Below are 21,121 nucleotides of genomic sequence, written 5' to 3' on the forward strand. Positions count from 1 at the left end.
TCTATCTATCTATCTATCCATCCATCCATAAATCTTAATGGAAAATTATCAGTTCAAAATTTCTGTAACAGAAATGTCATGAACAAGAGAAAAACCTGAGAACGTTTACACTCTTGAAATGAAATAATGGCATTTTAGGTTGCTATTTTCTCCCCATGAAAACCTCAGAACAGGCGCGCTTCTAAAATGAGGAGGAGGCATTTGCTATAAATTAAATAAAACAATTTTATGGAAACAATTTTCTATATTTTTGTTCTTAGAAATGTTTTTGTTACTTAGCACTCAATGGATCCAGTATATTTGCCTCAAGACCTGGTATTTGTCCAATGGAGAATATGGAAACATCTGATTATCCTTGCACGTTCGATACTGAATGTCCAGGGCTTAAAAAATGCTGCAACTCATCCAAAGGAGCAGGCTGTGTGGATCCAATGCCAAAGGGTATGTTACTGATAAATTCAAGACTGCTTCTAATAGAAATATGCTTAATTTTTCTTTCCTTCTGAGGGTGGGAGTGGCAGGAAAACTTTTACCGTAGCTCTTCATAAAACAAATACGGGAATCTGCTTTGGATCAATTCCAGGAAATTCAGCTTCAGTACTTGCACCCGTGAGCACTGAACGGTGCCTGGGTGCTGCGGGTCCAGCAGACCTTCCTTGGCTTCTTCTCCTTCGCTGGCACCGCTGCCTGCGGCGCATGGCGAGCGAGGCCAGAGCTGGTGGCTGTACGTGGGACCCTCATGTCTGCCAAGTTAAAGCTTGCTTCGGTTTCTCAGAGACTTGCTATAGCTCTGTCACATTCTATAGCATCAGACCTCAGATGTCTTGGCTGTTTTATTTTGTATACTTCAGGAAGAACATTCTGGTATAACGTGACAGTGCTTGTGAAAATGGACTTTAATGAATTAATCAGAGTGGATTCCTACCTTCTGAATCATTCACGCCTTTTGCACTCCATGGTATGTACGAATACGAACTCTCCCATGTGTTCCTCATTGCATCCATGTTTCTGTTACTCAGTAACCCCCGCTTGCTTCATAGTCCTCTGTGCTGGGCATAACCTTGCCAGCCAGTTGCTCCCCTGTTGTTCTGCCAGATCAGTTTTTTTGGCCCTGATTTATTCCTAATTACTGAATGTCACCTGCATCAGGTCTCTTCCAAGGGCAATTGAAAGACGTTCTGAAATACAGGGTTTTTTCGTGCTGAAGTGATGCTTGCTCCAGGTCTGCCTCAGTTCAGTTTTGGGTCTATGACCGACTGGCTCTGGATTTCAAGACCTGCAAAGCATGATGTTTTCTGTTAAGGAGTTTTGAGTTAAGCCTTTCAAAAGACATACCTAATCTACAGCACTGGGACCTACATGGCAGGTAGACTCAGCAGTGCCAGAAGTTTTGCTGTGAAAACCCAGGATTATGGCAGGGGACTGTGTCTGGATCAAGGGCATTTCCTTGTCATTCTTGCCACAGAAGCAGGGCTGGGGGAGACAGCAGGGTATTGCTTTTGCTGTAGGACCGAATCTCTGCCTTGTGCATCGATTAGCAGCGACCACGGCAACAACGCATGCAGGACCATGCAACAGCAGCGCAGCCCGTCTCTCCCTATCCGCAACAGGGCAATAGGAAGAGTCCCAGGCAACCGAGAAAAACACAGCCCTAGCAGAGGTGTGAGGCACGCTTCCTGAAAGGAGAGTCTGCAGGAAGAAACAGGCTACAAACTAAAGCTGTGCTCAGAAATGGACTCATGAACTAGGACAAAGACCCTCCAGGCCAGGCCATAAACCCAAAGCATTTCCCTAGTACACATCACCATGCCATGGAGAAAATCAGGCTTGGATGTGGCTTTTGAAAGATGCCCAGGAGGGCAGGTCCCTATTTCCCTCCATTTTTATTATTACTCCTCTCCAGTTTCCCGCTGGGAGTGGACAAGTAGCAAAGGAAACCCTTCTCCCATCATTAACTGCCACTGATGGGCAGGAGAATAGAAATAGTAGCAGTAGCATAAGGATGTTGCATGAGTGTAGTTCTTCCCCCTACCTGAATTCCCCCTTCTCATATCCTAAAAAGGTGAGAAACCGTGGTCCCATCACCATGTAGTAAGGAGTACAGGGCAAAGATCTACCAAGACTTTTATATCTTGGTCTAAAGCAAGCTATGGCAAAGTCAAACACTCCAGAAATAGGAAATATAAACTGAAGTTTTGCAATAAGCTGCTACTCAGAGGAATGTCTTCCAAGCCTTGTCGGCTGCGCTGACTCATCATGCTCAGCCCACCACCATGTCCCTTCTCTCATTCCTGACTCACAGTTGTGATGACTTGGTCAGTCCTGGGGTCTCTCTGTGGCTTTTAGTCCCAGCCTTCTTCCTCAGTCTACTGCTTTTCTTCTTTTTATTTCTATTCCCTTTGCCAGCAGTCTTTTTAGTTGCTTAAAGTGAGAAGTGTTGGACAGCTTTATTACAGATGAAGTGTAGTTGCATGTCTCATGTAAATTCTGTCTATTGAGATTTTGATGTTTAAGCATTACAAGCCAAAGAGACTTTTCCCATAGCTTCCTGGGTTGGATCCTCCTGCCAAACATTTGAGATCTGACGTGCAGCTCCACACCTCCCTTAGCTTGGTATTACTATACCATAACTCTGTTGTGAAATGTCATAATAAGAACTCACCTTGCATAAATACGCACCTAAATGTTGCCACTTTGCTATGGTTTCTAAATTGGTGCTTTCTACACTCAGATTATGCTGATAATCATTGCGTAAGTTATGCCTCATTGGCATACAGCAGTGCTGAGAAAAGAACGAGATACTGAAGTGTTTGTTCCCCTGTTTTCCAGATTTCTGGTGCGTTACAGCCCTTGAATGCCTCTGTGCACCACATCCAGAGTAACCGTGCCGAAGTACACGCTGGGACAGTGGCCTCCCAGGTTCTCATTGGACTGCAGCAGCCAGCTCCGCTAGCGGAGGTTTCTTCTTCCTTGAAGGACATGATGAAGCGCACTTATGAAGTGATTGACACAGAAGTGCAAGGTTATTTATTATAATCTTATCAGAGGGGAAAGCTCTTATAGAGGGTTTCATCCCTCTTCACTTGGGATTTCATCTATATGACTATCAATTTGTTTTCAAAAATGGCATAGCAGATCTTGTGAACTTCACAAACATGGCCCTAACCTTTCCCTTATAGGATGGAGAGGGTTGTAGTTAATGATTATTTTGCAGTGAATAGTTTGGAGGGGAATACTCCTGATTCCTCAGTTAAATTTATTTTCTCCTAATAGCGTAGCCCATCTTCAGATGAAAAAGCAACAGTGTCTGTATTTGTAGCATAATCATTAGTTGTATTAAACAGGCTCTTAAAAAAAGTGTTTTCTTGGGAAGCAGATATACCCTATTTTTCTAGACATGTGTTACTTCCAGTAGCTTGCATGAAACAAGTCATATTTATAGCCTGTTAATTACTATAGCATATTACTACCTACTTTTAAAATGTTAGGTAAATATTTAAATATATTCAGTTTAAATTGTTTTAATCTACTTATTACTGTGTAGTTATCTGAACGTTTTCACTCCTGAAATGCATCCGTAGGCACCATTGTCATCATTTCTTATTCTGTGTTTACTTTTGAAAACTCAATCCAACTTTCAGTATAATCACTGGGTAGATCTCCTTCCTCCTGCCACTGACATCTCTTAGGTTTGGATGGCATCCCGTGACTGTAAGCAGGAGCTGCCGCTAGCTGTCCTTTTATTCCAAACAATTGGAGTAAAAAGCAATAGGGTTATAACTGTTTGGGGGAAGGGCAGCATCCTGATTTCATTGCACTCATATGCATCCAGCATTGCTTCAGCAGAATTACTGCAGATTTACACCGAATCTATCATAGCCAGAGCCTGGTCTACACACACTGCGGATCAATCCTGATGCTGCTATCAATATCTGTGCAAGGTGTATTCCTCTTCTTAGATGTCAATGAATGTTCCTATTCTGAATTCAACGCTTGTCCTGAGAAAAACACCTGTGTGAATCTGGAGGGTTATTACAGCTGCGACACTCATCATGAACATGCAGATGTCATCCCTCACCAGCTGAGCCAAAGAAAGGAAGGTAAGAAATGTAGGTCTCACCTTGGAAAGTACTGAGAATGTTTCTGCAGGACTTTGTGACCTATTGCAGGAGTCACCAGCAAGGCAAAGATTTCTCAAGCGCTCAGTGCCCCTTCTCCTCCTCTTGGGAGAAGATGCCACATAAGCCAGCTGTTAGCTATTTCTGATTGAAATGCAGTGTATTTATTTCACAGTTCCTTGCTGTTTCTCCTTTCTCACCCTCAGCTGTCTTCACTCACCTGCCAAAACCTCTAGCTCCAGACCCTGACTGCTTCTCAGAGCAAGTCATTGTCAGTACACATCCCCAGCCTCCTGGGAAAATACAATTAAGGGAAATACAATACACTATTTGTACACAAAGTCTCCTTCCCGTTTTGACTGCCTGACTGCAGCCAGGACTCAGTGGCTGTATAATCCCACCCTGAGCTGCTGCACCATCATCGAGTCTTCTGCTGGAGGCAGCCGGAGTTTGGCAATGGGTAAAATAATGCTTTGCAGTACTGGTTCAGCAAAATATAGAGGCATGTACTTACAGCCCATAGACATCAATGGGCCTGCTAATAGGCTTTAAGTTAACAAGATAAATAAATGCTTGCAGATTCAATGCTTTAATTAGAAAACAATTTTACAATCCTTTAATCTCAAAAATTAAGGTAATGTATTACTTTATGCTTTTGTGATATGGTAATACCTTTATTTTCATTTCTATTTATATTACTTCTATTACTACTTTTCAGCTGCAGAAAACATGAATGGTATTATTTTGGATTTGCTTTGTTAGGAATACTTTAACTCTTTCATAACACTATTTTTCCCCTAGGCATGGCAGCATTTACTCCAAGTTCAGCATTAGATCCCAGTAACACTACCAATAGCTCTCCATCTATGAGTAATTCAAGTCTCTTGTCCATAACTAACCAATCTACAGATGCTGGATGCTGTAAGTAACCTTGAAATTGAGTGAATATTGTCTTACTTTTAATTCAGCCACTCTTTGATCCCTTTTTCATGGGGCTGGTTGAGTTACAGGAGGATGTTCACAGAAGCTAGTAATAGTTTTGGAGTGACTCTCCACCTACAGAAATGGAAAGAGAGAGGCTTCCCCAATGGGACAGTCGGATTGGGGGCTGTGGTGCTGTGAAGTGACCACTGGAGAAGCCCCCCTGTTATCCCCATGGCTACTGAAGGGAACTGGCCTTCTGGAAGTGGAGGTGGCCACACTAGGCTTCTTGAGCCACTTGTGCCTGGTGAGCCATTCACATACAGGTCCCATCACAGGGCTTGTGCTGGATAATCCTCCCACACAAAAAGCATACCAGTGAGGGCTGTGTGAGGCCAGCACCACTCACTCATCATGGACCCAGCTCACTGCATGTCCCAGGCTTGTCCTGGAACAAGGTATGGCAGGATCTGCTACCAACCACAGGAGCTCCTCCTGGCCACAGCCACCAGGACGCGGGCCTCTTCCTTTCGAGTCCATGAAGATGCTGGTGGGGGACATGGGTCAGGGAGGTTGGCCACAGCTACCCTACGCTAGCGTTAGCCTTTGTGAATAGTCTCCCTGCTATACATTACAGCTGTCTGAGGGACTATGATGGGAACAAACCCCAACAGATTTGTCTTCGTATGGGTGACTTCAGCTCTCTCAGGCAAGAGTTATTGCAGTCCTTTTAACAACATCCTGTTCTTGTGGGAGGAAATAGCTTTTAGTAGTTCTTTGTCTAGTTCAGAGAGACAGGCTGGATATTCTTGATCTTCATCCACAGCTTCTGATCCAAGCTGAAGCTAGAGGAATTAAACTGAAGTCCCTCTAGTGCAGAGGTGGTAAGGCTTTGGGGTGTTTGGCAGCCACCTGACTCCGAGTCTTGGAAACAATTTAAGAAAAAAACCTTTTTTCTCAGGCTAACCGTTAGCATGAAAGAATTGAAGTTGTGGCAGCAGCATGCCGTGGTCCCTAGGTTAGCGTGGGGGATGATGCTCATCTCACCTGACCCCAGCTGTCCACAGGACAGGTGTCTAGTCTGGGCTCTCTCTCTAGTTAGGGGAGACAGGCAGGCTCTGCTGGAGGGCAATTCATCCTACCCAATTTAGACACCTCCTTCTCCTTTGAGGTGAGGAATCATCTCTGAAGGGTCCTGTCTTTTCCCGTTGACATGACAATGATTGCACTGGACTAGAGTGGCATAAATAGGTGAAATGCTGCTCTCTGCTCTGCCCCCAGCCTCTGTAAGCTGGGATCTGTGGGGTTTTTCCAGGCATAAATCAAGGCAGCCTTTGCCTGAAGAGGCACATTTTGATGATTAAAGTGACAAGAGGCAAAAGCAGGTGTCAACGTATGTAGAGTGCAGAGATTCACTATTCCAAACTTATTCCTGTTGCTTGAACCTGTAGCTCACTGGCTGATTATTAGTGTTACTGGAGAATCAACACAAATACATGTTGTAAAAGGAAATAAAAACGATAAGCACCAAATTAATCACTCTAGTGGAATGATTCATGGACAAGGGGACCTGGTAGTGTGAGGGACAGATTCTGTCCTGATGTAATATAAAGAGGACCTTCCCCTGTTTATTGTCAAAGTGCTTGCCTATAATGGATTTAGAATAACACAATGCTTGAAAGGTGAAATGTTTCGATGTTGCTTTTTCTGTGATGACTCTTCCTGGGACTGCAATAGATCCCTCTGCAGTTATAAACCACCGAATCTTCAGCGTTACCAGCAACAGTTTTGAAATGTCCTGGCATGTCACTTCTACTCTGAACCATACTTTCCAAGTCCAAGTGTTCATGGGCAAAGAGATTGTACAAAACCTGAAGACAGAGGAAATGAAAATGGACGTGTCTGGACTGGAAGCAGGTGTGATGTATTCAGTAGAAATCAGCTATGAAACCTGTGGAAAAACCAGCATCTCCCATCAAAATGTTAAAACAGGTAAATAGCCGCTTTAAAATACATATACATTCTCTGTCTCTCCCTCTTCTCTCTCTCCACTCACTTGCTGTTCAGCAATGACCCATTTGGGTCTCCCCAAACTCCATTTCCCACCGCCTTCAGCACTTTTTCTCTCCTCTACCCCAGCATTTCTGCAACCTGGACTATCAGGCAGCAGAGCGCTGGCCATAGTTGATAAAGCAGTGCTGGAGCTGACTCAGACTATTACAGATATCAGGCTAAGCTAGATTTTTAAATTTTTCTTTTTTGTGCCCAGCACTGCATTCTGCTGCCACCCATCTCCCATCGGGCCCCATTTTTCCTGGTTGATGGCTGTGGCCAGTGAGAAATACAGTCAACTGGTTTGTCAAGGGCTCAGCTGAGTTAACACGAGTGCCGGAGGAAGGCCAGGTGCAGCTGAATATATCTGAGTGACCAGGATTAAGGGGAATAACAAGGGCTATGTAAGAAAGCTTGCAGAATATCTGCGTTAATTTTGTTCAGTTAGCTAGTGATGCTAGCTCCTTGAGGCCCTAGTATGTTGTTCAAACATAATTTTGCTTTTCCTTTATCCTTAAATTATTTTCTAAGCCTTCATGCAAATAAAGAAATAAATCTCTCCCCATTTTCTTTGAAAAACAGGCAGTGACTGATTTAATACTGGCCACAGCGAGAATGCTGCTGTTTATATTTATCCACAAGAGCCCTCCCTTTGATCAGACAAGGGATGACTCCAGTTTGGGTCAGAAGGAAATTACTCCCTTTGCAGAGGGAAAGTAGGAGGTCTAGTGGTTATGGAAACAGAGGGCTGAACTTCAGCGTATGAAGCTGGAGCCCTTGAGAAAAAGAAAAGTTTTCCAAAGGTCAGTCCAAAAAGTCACAGCCTCAGATTGTTTATACAGGTTAAAGTGGTTATGGATTCCTTGGCTCTTGGTTTTGCCTCACGTGCTCTGTACGTTATCTGTCAGGGCTTACTAGACAGAGAAGTGGCATGCACTGTTTTTTGTTATTATTTTCAGTTTAAGAATGTATTACTATCCATGCTACCAAGATTGGGAAAAAAATAATTGTGAATGATGGACCAGAGATGAGCTCACAGGCAATTCAACCCCTGATGTAACTCAAATGCAGGAGTTATGTAGAGTCAGGTCCACAAGGATATGTGTATACCCAGTTCTCATGCTGTTGTAGTTAGGCACCTAAATATCTTTATGGACCTGATGTAAGTGCATCTCCTCAATGTATAGGAAGCTTGTAGCAGAATATTGGCTTTATGTTCTTGGTTTAATACCAAACTCTCTCAACCATGTCCCTCCCTTCTCCCTTCATCATCTGAGATTTTGGTCTGGGTACATCAGTTTTGTCTGAATCCTTTCCTCTTCCGCTCCATCAGTGTGCAGTTTAATATTGTGTCCTACAGAGGCCAAGATATTTGGTGTTACTATGAGGATTCTCAGCTACAACTTCACCAATGATTTCCATAATGCCAGCAGCTCAGCATATGAAGAATTTTCAAGACTGTTGCTTACAGAGGTAATGCTAAAATATCTGTGGGTAATATGTTTTTTTTTTCAATTTAGAATTTATTTAATGTAATAGAGGATTTTATGCCTGACTGAAATATCCCTTGAAAATCATCGTACTGTTTCCTGTGACCTTTCTTTATAATTAAAACAGAATTCAATTGACTAGACAGATCAAGCCCTTGGCCTTGTTAGCAATGGAGCCAATGAGAATTTTCCCCTACAGAAGAGTAAAGGAATTAAAAATGCAGACATCCAACAGGGACTCCTTTCCTTGGATCTTTAGTTTGGCTATAAACTCAAACTAAATTGACTTGTGGCTTTTTAATGGATTATTGAAATGACATTGCTGGCATTCATTTCAGTGCTGTCTTCTCAATAAATGTCTGACTGCTCTCAAAGCTCTTTCTTCTTTAAGGAAAAGTGGTCAGGCTTTCTTCTCCAGCCCCATTCATTGCATTCACACATGTAGCCACTGTCCATGCTCAGGTGTAATCAGCCATAAACAAAACTTGAGTCATGAAGTCTATTACCAACTCTCAGCTTCCCAAACAGGGGGGACATTTCAGATGTGGCAATCCCGTACAGTTTTGCTGCAGAGAACAGGGCTCATACAGAGGAATTGAGGTATCCATCCAAAATGAGACTTTCCCAAAACAAAGGGTGACTTATAAACATATGTGAATATAAATCCAAGGAAAAAAAAACAGTAATAGAGCTATACTTTCAGAGGCAGCACAGAAGAGACGTTTGCTCATGAGAAGTTGCAAGTTGAACCTCCTGACATGGTTTTATTTCCCACAGCTGCAAATTGTTCACTTTTGTTGAGCAGGTGGATTTTTGTGAGTGAATCTTCTCTGAGACTAATGCAGACCTAATTGGCATCATGGGGTTGGGAAGGAAAAGGAGCATTGCCCATCTGTGTTGCTTCTGCCTCCCTGGGTATTTGGGAGAACAACATCCCCCTCTCACTTCCTCTCTCTTCTCTTTTTCTTGCCTCCTCACCCTGATGTGAGCTTAGACTAGGTAAACAACTTGCTTGCAGGAGTTTTTGGAGCAAACTCTGACTGAATGGGAACAAAGCCGTGTTGATTTATGGCTCTGCACTGCACGCTCAAAGGAATGCTTTGAGGTGTATGTAGGAACAAAAGGCTCAGGGAAGGAGATGCCTTCTAGAGATGTAAGGTAAAACTGCCAACTCCTGCACGGCTCAAATATTGACAGCAGTGTGCCAGCTTTAATGTTCAGAGTAACACCATTTGTTCAACTTACCGGTTTGATAATTAACCATAATATAATTGTGATATTGCCTTGAAGCTGGGCTGTCTCAAACATGTTTTTTTTAAGTTATCTACCCCCATTTTTCTTGTCTCTCATCCTGAGATTTCTTTATCCTTGGACTCAGCTGCAGGCTGGACTTGGACTGGTGAGTTGGGTCTTCCAAAGTACGGTGGTCACCTTTAGATTGCCTGTTGGGACTGGCCCCTGGCTGATGCTAAGTGTCAAACTCTGCCTGGGTACTGCCTGGGGGACTGCTAGCTGGTAGTAGTCAAAATGAAGCCAGAGTCTGCTCCAGTGACAGTGGAGACGACCAAGTTCCAGTGTCTGGGAGTGCAGATGTGAATATAAAGGGGACTTGGGACAAAAAGCTTACGTGACATACAGAGCTAACATCAAGGGTCTGGTGCATGCAGACTTACCGGGCCACTTCAGCTCTGATGCAGGCAAACAGGGGCAGAAGGAATTCTGCTGCTTGAACCAAAATGAAATTTGGGTTGTAAGACCAGTGATCAGATGGGTACCGTTTCCAAGGGTACCTAGGTGCACCAAAAAGACTCGCACTTCTCTGTGCCTCAATAATCTCTGAAAAGCAAGATTTCTGAAACACTTTGCAACTTTTCTTTTTACACCATTTTCTATGTTGTGCACATATAAATCTTTAAAATGGTACCACCATAGTTCAGTTTTAAAAGGAGCTGTTCCTCATGGATTCCTAATTGTCGATGCTTCTTTGCCTTTGCTCAGCTTGAAAATTCATTTCCACCCAACATTTCTGCTTTATACAATTCTGGGAAGCTGAAAGTGCAGATCGAATCCCTGCAAGCCGGAAGCATCATTGTGAGGCTCAGAATCACCGTGCAGGATCCTGAGTTTCCAGTTGATGCCTCCACATTTGCCCCAGTGCTTTCTTACCTGCACAATGGCTCTGCGCTTTTGGTGGATCACCAAAACACTGCAGTAGAAGGTAATTTTTAATATTTTTTTTTGAAACAAGAAAACGGGGTTTGTATTTTGATCATGCATAGTATCACCAGCATTCTTCACGAAAAGTACTTTATAGAGAGACAAAGTATGTGGTTTGTTGGAGGGAAAACCACAAGAACTCCTCCATGGGCTTTTATTCATAAGCCCAGATGGGGTTGGATGAAGGAGCATTGGCTGCCCCAGGTACCTGTAGGCATTGCTTCCCTCCACTGTGTTTAAGGAGGAGTGGACCCCTTGGTTTCCGTATTAATTTTCCTCCCTCTCCTCTCTGTGAGCAGTTGGAAGTTTGCCATATCTTTCTCACACTGAATTGCAGATAGGATTACTGTGGAATATTTGTAGCCTTTAGATAGATATACCCTCTAGACAGTTTTGTGCTTCAAGGCTGTGGGGATGTATTTGGGCCAGGATTTAGGAAAAGAAATCTAACATCTTCACTATAGAAATCCAGCCAAAGAAATTCCCAAATGTCCTCTCTGAATAGGACTGAAGAAACACGCATGGAATTTATGTTAAACTAGGCCTTTGTTTGATCTTCAGTAATCACCATTTTTATCTTCAAAGAGCTAAGTTCTGGCTTCAGGTTTCCGAGACCTCAGAAAGTTGCCAAAGTCAACAGAATGGGTTATTCTTGTCTCTCAGTGTATTGAGCCCTTAAAATCTTATTTACTGCGAACAGGGAAAACTCCCTTTTGGAGTTGTAGAGCATATGGAGGTTAAGGAGAACATGATAGGAAAAAACCAGAAGAGACAAATTGCACCTGAAGCCTACAAATATCACAGTGGTAGCAGACACTGAATTGCAAGATGCTGATGTGTGCCAAAATACTTTACAAATGTTATTGATCCTGGGACCAAAATAGTGAGGAGGAAGAAGGCAATAGCTTTGGACTGTTACTTTAATTGCAGAAAGCCAGGTGGCTTTCAGTAGCATAGCCAACTTCTCTGCTCCTCCTTAGGGGCAGAGAAAAGGGGTCTATTTCTTAGCTCTGCCCAAACGAACATTTGTTTGACATGAATTTCCTGAAGTCAAATGTGGAAAATAAGGCAAAGGAGTGAAGCACATGAAGGAAAGATTTGTGTAATGGGGTGTTTTGCTTCTTGACCCCCGAGAGCCCTGGGACATGCTCTGTGACAATAAGCCCAGACAGATCCTTTTGCACCAGTGGAGCGATGCCACCTGGATCCTCTGTGGAGCCTGGCCACCAAAAGGCTATGGGCTTGGTTAGTGACAGTGGCAGAGCAGGGAATTCAACTTTGAAACAGCAAGGACGAGAAGTCAGAAGGGATAGCACAACTGAAGGGAGTGGAACAATTGCATCTCTCTTTGAAGGCTCATAAATTATTACGTTTACTGCCATAATGAATAGAGACACTAAAATGTCTGTCTGTTGTGTGAGGCATGGTAAGAAAAGAGAAGGGGGTGTGTGCTGAGTCAGGCCCAAGATTGTTCTAGCACAATGTCACGTCCTCAGTAGCAGCCAGGAGCCAATTCCTGGAGAAATGTAAGAACACGGTAAGCGTAGACGATGCCTCTCACTAATACTCTCTTAGCCACCAACTGTTTTCAGCTCCAGGATTCCCTGAATCCAAAGTGATTTCTTTGGGTTTCTCCTCCATGGGTTCCCTGTGAATTCATGCAAACCTTTAGCATCTGCAACATCATTAGGCAAGGAATTTCACAGATTTGTACCCATTGCATGTACCTCTTACAAGTATCATAGGTGATCAGAGCAAACACAAAGGTGGTGTTTTTACAATTTTTGGAGTAGGACTGTTGGGGTTGAGGGGTGTGTGTGGGGAGGGCACTTGCCAAACGGGAAAGGCCAGAGAGATGCCAAGAGTGCAGCAAGAGAGCACAAAGCACACCTTGGCTGAGATGTAACGGTTATAGAGGAAAAAATTGTGTGTGTGTATGTGCGTGAGTGATGTACTAGTGCCACTGAGTACTGAGGAGAGAACATAAGTGCTTTGGCCTGATGCATGAGTGAATGTGGCCATCAGAGGTGAAGGAATTTGCTTAAAAAGCTGTGCTAAGTGATGAGAAAGGAAACCCTCCGAGACAATGGAGCCAGTGTATGTAAGTTATTTGGCAATTAGCATGGGAGCATCTCTCGGATGGTGTTTGAAGCCATCAGGAGTCACAATTACTTCATAGCATAGTAAGGCATTAATGAGAGCACTTTCATTGCTGGTTCTTTAGTCAATCCTGCATACTTCAGTACTCCCTCTAAGTGGCTTAGGCTCTAACGTAATAGGCAGATGCTGGCCATAGGCACATGAAATTGTCTAATGGAAACAATCATGGATACAGCAATTATCTAATGACGAAGAAAGGAAAAAGAATTGAAATATTAGCTGGAAGGAAGTAAAAGGGAAAGGCTGTCTGCAAGCAGAAAGTACACATGTATGTGCATGCACGCCCCTGCTCCACACTTTCTGTTTCTAGAATGGCACTTTGTTTCAGAGCAATAATCACAGTGATTACTCTCTGCATGTTTGCAGAACAAGCACTTGTGACAATGCATTGTTCAAAACATATTTCCAGCCTCTGATCAGATTTACCTGTCCCAGGACACAGTTTTCAGTCTGGTTTTCTGCTCTCCCTCACTTACAGCCCTGAAGCAGTGAAGGTGTATGCACAAGGGAGCGCACACAGGGAGGGCTTACGTGGGATTCACTGAGGTTATTCATGTTCAAAGCATTAACTGGGCCTTTGTGTGTTTGCTGAAACAGGGTGCGAATGGTAATATAAGACTCCAGATCTAAATCCCTCAGGAGTGAAGAAACTCGGCAATAAAGTAGGTCCACAACTCCATGAAAGAAGCATCTCTAACTGATTCAGGGCAGCTGAAAGTAGACATAAGGAACACCCTTAGAGCGTAGTCACGCATCGATGAACCAGGATCTCTTTTCTTAGACTACCAGAAAGAGGGTCACAGGTTTACAGTACTACCTTTGAGAAGAAATCTTTTGTAAGAAGAGTTTTGCCCTTAGCGCTTCCTCTGTTAAGAACTGAAGAGTGCTTCTCGAGGGAGTTACTTGCATTTAGCTTTTGTTTGATGCAGAAAATTGTTTGGATTAGGCCTCTATTTAATATTCTATCTGCTGGCAGCTAGTGGTAACAGATCTATTGATTACCTGATGTATCTGGAGGTGCTGTACACAGAACTTGGTATAAGGTATGCTTTTGATATAGGTATAGTACAAACCTACAGTATTTTTTTCACTTCACATAAGTGTTTACTTCTGAAAAAAATTACTAAAAAAATCCTTACCTGGAGAAGATATTTTTCAGAGTGCAAGAACAAAGATTGATTTTTATGTGAGAGAATCACAACACAGATAGTGTTCTGCATCACTCAGAGCTTGGCTGTCAGGTAAACGATGAAGACCACATTCATAAATTCAAAAACTGAAGAGAGGACTACTTTATGATTATTTCTAGCTTAATGCAGCCAGAAGGGAGGCTATCTGACTGATGTTCTGGTTTTGGTCTTACAGACTGGGATGAATGTGCTTCTTACGCCGAGAACGACTGCTCTGTGTTTGCAGAGTGCATCAATTTGATGGGCTCATACCTGTGCAGATGCAAGACAACTATGGACACCAATCCATCCCGACCTGGAAGAAACTGTGAGGGTGAGCAAAAGATTGGCATGTTGTTTCCATTTGCCATGAAAGGATGGAATAAGTTGTGGGGTTTTTACCTCTGCTTTTATTGCAACTGTTTATATAGCACACAACATGTATATAGATGCACCTTTGCAGTCTCTGGCTAAAGGAGGATATATGAGCTGTCTCTGAACATGAAGGTGAACCTTACATATACCTTCAGATGAAATCTCTCTGAGATCCCCCTTGATTAGCCTGATAACTGACTGCTGAGCAACATGAGGCGTACTTTTTCCTCTTTTGGTATGTCTGCGGCTAATTTCCTCCCACTGTAACGATCCGGAAGAGAAAACCCAGGAATCAAATCTGCTGCTTTCTGTAGGCACACCACCATAAAAATCACGTACAATGTGTTAATGAAATATCCAAGACCTGTGTCTGTAACACTATTACACGTAGGTGAGTGGTCTCAGTCCCATTTTCAGGTCAGACCCTGGTGCCTCCTCATCCAGTCTCAGGTCTCATTTCAATATGTTTGCTGTATTGCAGGTGAGATTGTGGACCCTCTCACTGAAACGATGGCTCCTGAAATAACAAACAGCACAGAATTTGCTCCTGAAGAAGTAAGCCCTGGAGGTCCTGCTTCCCCTGCCAGCACTGAGATGGTGGCTGCTGTAGGCTTAGAGATGAGCACGGCCGTACCCCTCCCTGCTGCACTGCCCCTGGGTGACAAGCAAGCTCCCCACGGTCATTCTCCCACCAGTGCTCCTCTAGCCCCTCGGAAAAAAGGCCTGGCACCACAGATGGGATTTGGCACGGACAACAGCCCCACAGCCATGGGATTTGCAGCCAGCAAGGAACTGGTCATGAGCACAGAGCGGCAGGCAGCCATAAATCCATCGCAGCAAAGCTCTGTGGCAGAGGCTTCCCCCGGTGCATCGCAGCAAGCGGCTGCTCTCACAAGTGCACCCACAGGTACAACCCGGCAAGAGCAACTCAATTTGCCATTGCTGGTGTTTCCAAATCAAACAGCCTGTGCTACCACCAGAAGTCACACAGCTTTCGGTGTGCCTCAAGCCAGCTCTCAAGGTGGCTCTGGTACAGCTCTGCCAACCACAGAGGATGCTGGCGTTCCCACCCTCAACACTACTCTCGGAGCACGTGTAGAGATGGGAAGAGAGAACAGCTCTTGGTCTGAGAAATATGCTGGAGCCCTGGGCACCTCTCCGCCTCCCAGCCTGATGCCAGGCCCAGCCATGGACTGCAGTGAGTACGCATTCAGCGGGGGCCTGCATGCATGGTAATTCAGCTGCAGGAGAAGCAAAGCCTCACTCCGAGTGGGAAAGATGCACAGTTGAAATCAGTGGTCTGGGATGAAGTTGTCTGAAATTAGTTTTTCATTAAAATTATTCTCTTGCAGGAATCAGCACTTTTTTCTAAGTCAGCATGTCAAAGTAATTTCTGGTAATTTGGCCGTCTGTTTTATTGATGTTACATATCTTCATCTCAAAGCAGATGAAGCAAATCCCACAGGGGCTCATTGAAACATAAGCTGCTTGTCCTTTTGCCGCATGTCTTGGTTTCTCCTGCATGCTCTGGCACCAGGGTACTGCAGCAGCAGCCCCTGCAGAGTTACCTTAGAGACCCGGGAAGGCAAAGGACCTGCCTTCCCATTCCTCTCAGCGGAGGGTGGATTAGGCAGAGCTCCGCAAGTCCCCTGTGGGGCAGGAGCTGCATGGAAACCTGTGAGCCACTTTTTCAAGAGCTGTAATTGAGAGTAACTAGGCTGGCGGGGAAGGCTTCATCTGTGTGGTTCGGGCAGCTGTATTGCAGCTAATTAGGGGGGTTTTCTGTTGATTGGAGCTGAATCATATTTCAAGGTTAGAGTCAGATTTGGTCTTTAAGTTACAGTTTTGTTTGGGATAGGAATGCTGCTGTCTCTGCCCATCAGTAAATGTATTTTTTCTTTAGTGTGTTAGTAGGTGATACCTATTTCAGTATCGTTTCTGCTTGTCTTTATTCTGCCTCTCATGCCCTCCACACCTCTCCGATCCCAAAGCACGCTCCCCTCTGCTCTTTTCTCTTCCTCTCCCCTGTGATCTCCTGTTCCTGGATCATCCAGCCCCGCTTCTGGTTCTCCCTCATTCCTTTCTCCCTGGAAAACCTCTTTTTCAGCCCTGTAAGGCCAGCTCTGCTGCTTCTCCAGCCTCTCTTGTGCCACCAGTCCTGATCACCAGTGCCACAGTGTCCACTTCCCCAGTCCTGCTGAGCTCCGGGCAGCCATGCCGATGCCCCTGCTCAGCTTTTGTCTTCTCTCTTCTTCATGTTGTATACTTTGCTCTGCCTGGCATGGGTGAGACCTGGGAACAGAGCCGGGCAAATAACTCTTTTGGGACCTCGGTGGCCAAGTAGAGGAAACAAATAATTTTGGATTGAACAACATGTTGACCTGAACTGAAAAGCTCCATTTACTGCTTTGCTTTGTGTTCCCCCTGCCTCCTTTCAATGTAGGGAGGAGTAAAAGAAAAAGATTTTTTAAAAAATGACAACAAAAAGTATTCATTTTTAAAGAAATATCAAAATAGCTAATTTTAACTGACAAAAAACCAAAGGTCGTTTTCTTCCAGATGGAAAACAAATTGAAGAATTCTACATGAACAAATTCAGTTTATAAAAGCTTGTTTTCTTGATGAATCAAATATTCAGCCAAGTGCTTTTGCTGGGAAAGAAACCTGTGAAGGGATTATGCCTAGGGAACAAGAGGAAGAGCCACCACAGGGATATCTCACCAGCCTGGGGCAGGAAATTCAGAGGGCAAAAATCCATGTTTGGTGAAGTTTAATATGTAGCTCCTCCTTGCGACAACATCTCTGACCCGGAGGGTCAACCTCAGCCAACTCCTCATAGTCTGTCATGGCTGTCTGTCATTAAACACTGATTATTTTTTTTGTTCGAAAATTCTTTAGAACATTTTCCCCTCCTCACCATCAGATAACTGAATGTGATTTATCTCCTAAATACCTGTGTTCACAAGACAGGACAAGCCATAGCAAAAAGCAAGCCCAAATCCTTTGGGATTTGGGTGGTGAGGGTTCCTTTGGGATCAGAAGTATGCTGGGATAAAGGAAGACTGCTTTGGTGGCTTGCTTTAAGCAGACACGACTTTCTCCTCTCCCCTGCAAAGCTTCAGGGATGATGACTTGATGACTATTTCTTTTCCTCTAGTACCTGTCCCAGTTCAAAGGATTATTGTCCCCAATGTGACTAGAACCAACTTTGATGTAACATGGTCCACACAGTTTATGCAGAGCCCTGCTTTTCAATTCTTGCTGCTCCAGAAAAAGCAGCTAATAAGGGAGACTAAAACTCCGTACAGGAGTCTGACAGTCTCAGAGCTGGAACCTGGTGCTTTGTATACTGTTGAAATCAGGACAGATGTGTGTGGGAAGGAAAGCCAGCTGCTACACCAGAATGGAAAGACTGGTAACTTGATTCAGGAACAATTTTAAACTGAATCCTTGGCCAGATAATAGAATTGTTGAAGTCTTTGGTGAAGGTTATCCTATTTTCATATAAAACATTGAAATGTTAGATCTTGGTATGCTAGGAGTGATGATCTCGTAGCAGCTGGAAGGCAGTGTGGACAATTAGCCTGCAATGGTCTCAGTATCGGGTGATGGCAGTCAGCTTGCCTGGCTAGCCACTAAAAGGATGCTGGGGGTGTGAATCATGTCTCCAGAAGCCCTTTCTCTCCTGCTTGTGATCACCTTCAGTGTCTGTAGTAACAATGCCAAAACCAGTGATACCAAAAAATAACCTAAAACATTTGCTACCGCCTTAATGTGATTCAGCAGATATAACTTCAGGGAGGAAGCGTACACCCTGTTGGGGTTCATCTTGTCTTACAATAGCTGTCTAAAATGTAGATGTCTCATCTCAGGCAGCTGCCTAGCCTTCCTCTAAGGTTGGAGGGAGGACCTTGGTGCTGCAATGATTTGCTCTCTGGAGGGACTGGTGTTGCCCCGTTGTGTGTAGAGGGAGCTGGGACAGCTGGCTGAGCCTAGGAGAGCAATTCAGGTGCCTGAACATAGCCATAGAGCAACATTTCCAATGCCCCAGAGCATCCAAGACAGGCCTGGCAGATATAAGACCTACAGAAGGTCAGTGCCCTTCTTAAGAGTCATCTGGGGCTCAGAGAGGGCAGACTAAGGTGCTGGATGGCTATGTTCAGGCATTTGGGGGTTTGGCTACATTTCAGAGCACTGGCCTTCTGCTGTTATAAGTTGATGCACACCTTGTGTGGCCAGGCATGCCAGTGACTGTCACACACTTGTCCATCAACTACAGTCCATCGAACATGTATTTAAATTGTCTTTTTCTTACTTTGCAGCTGTCCAGAAACTTAGTGGCACAGTACGGATAACAAACGTGAAATACTCTCCGGGATTTAGCAATACAAGCAGTGAGGAATACCAAACCTTTGCACAGCAATTTGTTGATGAAGTAAGTGGCTGAGGAGGACGTGACCTGTTACTGGTCTCAATGAAACCCCATGTACGATCTTTTTCCCACGGAGGCTGTATGCCACACGTGTGTCCCGTGACACACCTGTAAGGCCTGAGTTCCCCTGACTGTCTGAGACTGCAGGATGAGCGTGTGGCTGTGTTTTAGGGTGAGATCAGGATTTGGGGATTCTCTGGTGCCTCCATTTTCTCTGCTTCTCATACCCAGTTATACTGGCTTATTGATTGCCTCCAGGGGTGTGGTGGAAAGTTAATGGCTGTTTGCAAAGTGCTCTGATATCCTTGCCCTGCACAGTGGTATATTAATGAACTATATGATTGTTATTACCCTTTGTCATAGTACCTTAAGGCTGATATTTCTTATAATCATCCTTGGTTTTGTAGCCCTGTATCTGGAAAGGCAGTGGTTTCTTGGCAAGTCTCTGCCCTCACTCGTAATTAGAGCACCGGCTATCAAAGCACCCTGCGATATCAGCTGCGCCTTTAACGCTCTCATAATTCTCAGGCATTGCCTTTGACAATATCGTAATTTCTTAATGAATTTATCGGAAGCTTGTTCCTGCTGGTGTTTACTCAAACACACCTGTGCTTGGAAAACTGCTGGTTATACTGGGCTGCTGTATTGCCTTCCTTATCTCCCCTTAACTCTCTGTGTTTTTAGAGACCGTGATAACTGTGATCATAAATCCATCGCTGACAATCGTATGAATTTTCAGTTCCTGCAGAGGCCTCCCCGAACTCGCACTGTGTGCAGGGTTACAACCTGTCACTGAAATACAGCTTTCCGCAGCAGGTGCACTGACAACAGCCTGTGTTCAGGCAGAGGTCAGGCCAGCGCGGGGTTAGAGACAACTGCAAGGAGGGAAGGAAAAGTGTGATCTGTTTAGCTGTGCATGATGTTTTCTTGGATATCAAGTAAGTTTCCCACTGGTTGTTACTGGTTTGCACCTTTCTGGATGTGTTAGTGAAGCACAGCTTTCTCGGAGTTGTTTTGGCCCCAAGCTGTCAAATCAGAAAAACAGTCACAAAATGAGAGTGACGTGAGTAGCAAGGTGAAAAGGGAGCAATTCTCCACTGACCTCACTCTCATTCAGCATCGCGCTCTGCCCAAGGCTATTTTGGAATAGCATAGTATTAAAATTGACTAAAATGAATGTATTTCCTTCATTCAGTCAGATACCTCAATCCAGAAAATCACAGATACAAATATATTTGGGAAATTTGTAAAATGATTCCATAAAGGAACTGAAGCTTTGTGTCAGTTTTACCTGGTTCTCAAAGTTTCAGGCAGAAAATGATCACTTGTGATTCTGAGGAACTAACTCTTTTTTCCAGCGCACAGGTTTTGTGGATCAGCTGGCGATATGTGTTAGTGTTGATTCCATCTGCCTCTGAGCCACTGCATATAGCCTATAGTTGCATAGGTACTGTATATGGCACAATATGTTGCAAGTGTTTTATTACAAATGTTGTGTTTCTAGATGCCAAAGAAAAGGAAGTTTAGGAAAAGAGAAAGATCTGCACATTTTCTTTTCAGGTTATAAGGCCCAGATATTGATCCTTTAAAGTAAGTGAGGAAAGTTTCATGGGCTTTAAAAGCACTATCAGGTTCCAGTTAAATAAAGTTTGCCAGAGATTTTTTTTTTTAAACCTCTTTGGAGTCACCATCTACAATTCAGAGGACTTATAAATCCTAATGTGTATAGTGTTCGTTAGCGTAGAGCTGCCCCAGCGCTTAAGTGCCATGTGGTTAAATTGGCAGAACAGCAAATGGAAATACCATCCTTTAAATAATGTGTAGATGAGAATGAGGTAAAAACTTGATGTGACAACTTGCACTGTCATTGCCCAGGGTAGTTTCACTATCCTCCTTGCAGTGCAACTGAAAAACAACATAGCTAAGGGCGAGAGAGTATTTTAACCTTCTTGGGTTTTGCTCAGCCTGTCTTTTGCAACAGCCAGGAAGAATATCATGGCAGCGAGGGCTTGTCCTCAACAAAATCAATTAGGAAAGCAAAGGGTTTGAACTGAAGATGCATTCACTGAGGTGCATAAAGGTTGTTTTGAGTGTCTTAAACTTAACCGAGTGACAAAAAGTGTGAAACGAATAAATGATACTGCCTTATCAAGGTGACCCCCTCATTTGGAAGTGACATGGCCTTTG

The 21,121-nt window shown here is 44.0% G+C and overlaps 1 protein-coding gene across 1 annotated transcript in view; it reads left to right on the forward strand.

Annotated features, from left to right (window-relative positions):
• Window positions 1-260: 260 nt before the first annotated feature.
• The window catches only part of UMODL1 (uromodulin-like 1), a gene marked incomplete at its 5' end in the record, with an annotated part of 38,423 nt that continues 17,562 nt past the window's right edge, over window positions 261-21,121 (forward strand). The window contains 11 exons of the mRNA XM_009698155.1: window positions 261-441; window positions 852-958; window positions 2,830-3,022; window positions 3,960-4,100; window positions 4,920-5,039; window positions 6,777-7,031; window positions 8,452-8,564; window positions 10,580-10,799; window positions 14,324-14,461; window positions 14,984-15,700; window positions 18,825-18,937. Of these exons, the coding sequence (XP_009696457.1) occupies window positions 261-441; window positions 852-958; window positions 2,830-3,022; window positions 3,960-4,100; window positions 4,920-5,039; window positions 6,777-7,031; window positions 8,452-8,564; window positions 10,580-10,799; window positions 14,324-14,461; window positions 14,984-15,700; window positions 18,825-18,937 (2,298 nt within the window). The remainder of the gene's footprint in view (window positions 442-851; window positions 959-2,829; window positions 3,023-3,959; window positions 4,101-4,919; window positions 5,040-6,776; window positions 7,032-8,451; window positions 8,565-10,579; window positions 10,800-14,323; window positions 14,462-14,983; window positions 15,701-18,824; window positions 18,938-21,121) is intronic.

The sequence above is a fragment of the Cariama cristata genome, unplaced genomic scaffold (genome assembly GCF_000690535.1).
Source record: "Cariama cristata isolate BGI_N322 unplaced genomic scaffold, ASM69053v1 scaffold9884, whole genome shotgun sequence".
In the NCBI taxonomy this organism is placed as follows: Eukaryota; Metazoa; Chordata; class Aves; order Cariamiformes; family Cariamidae; genus Cariama; species Cariama cristata.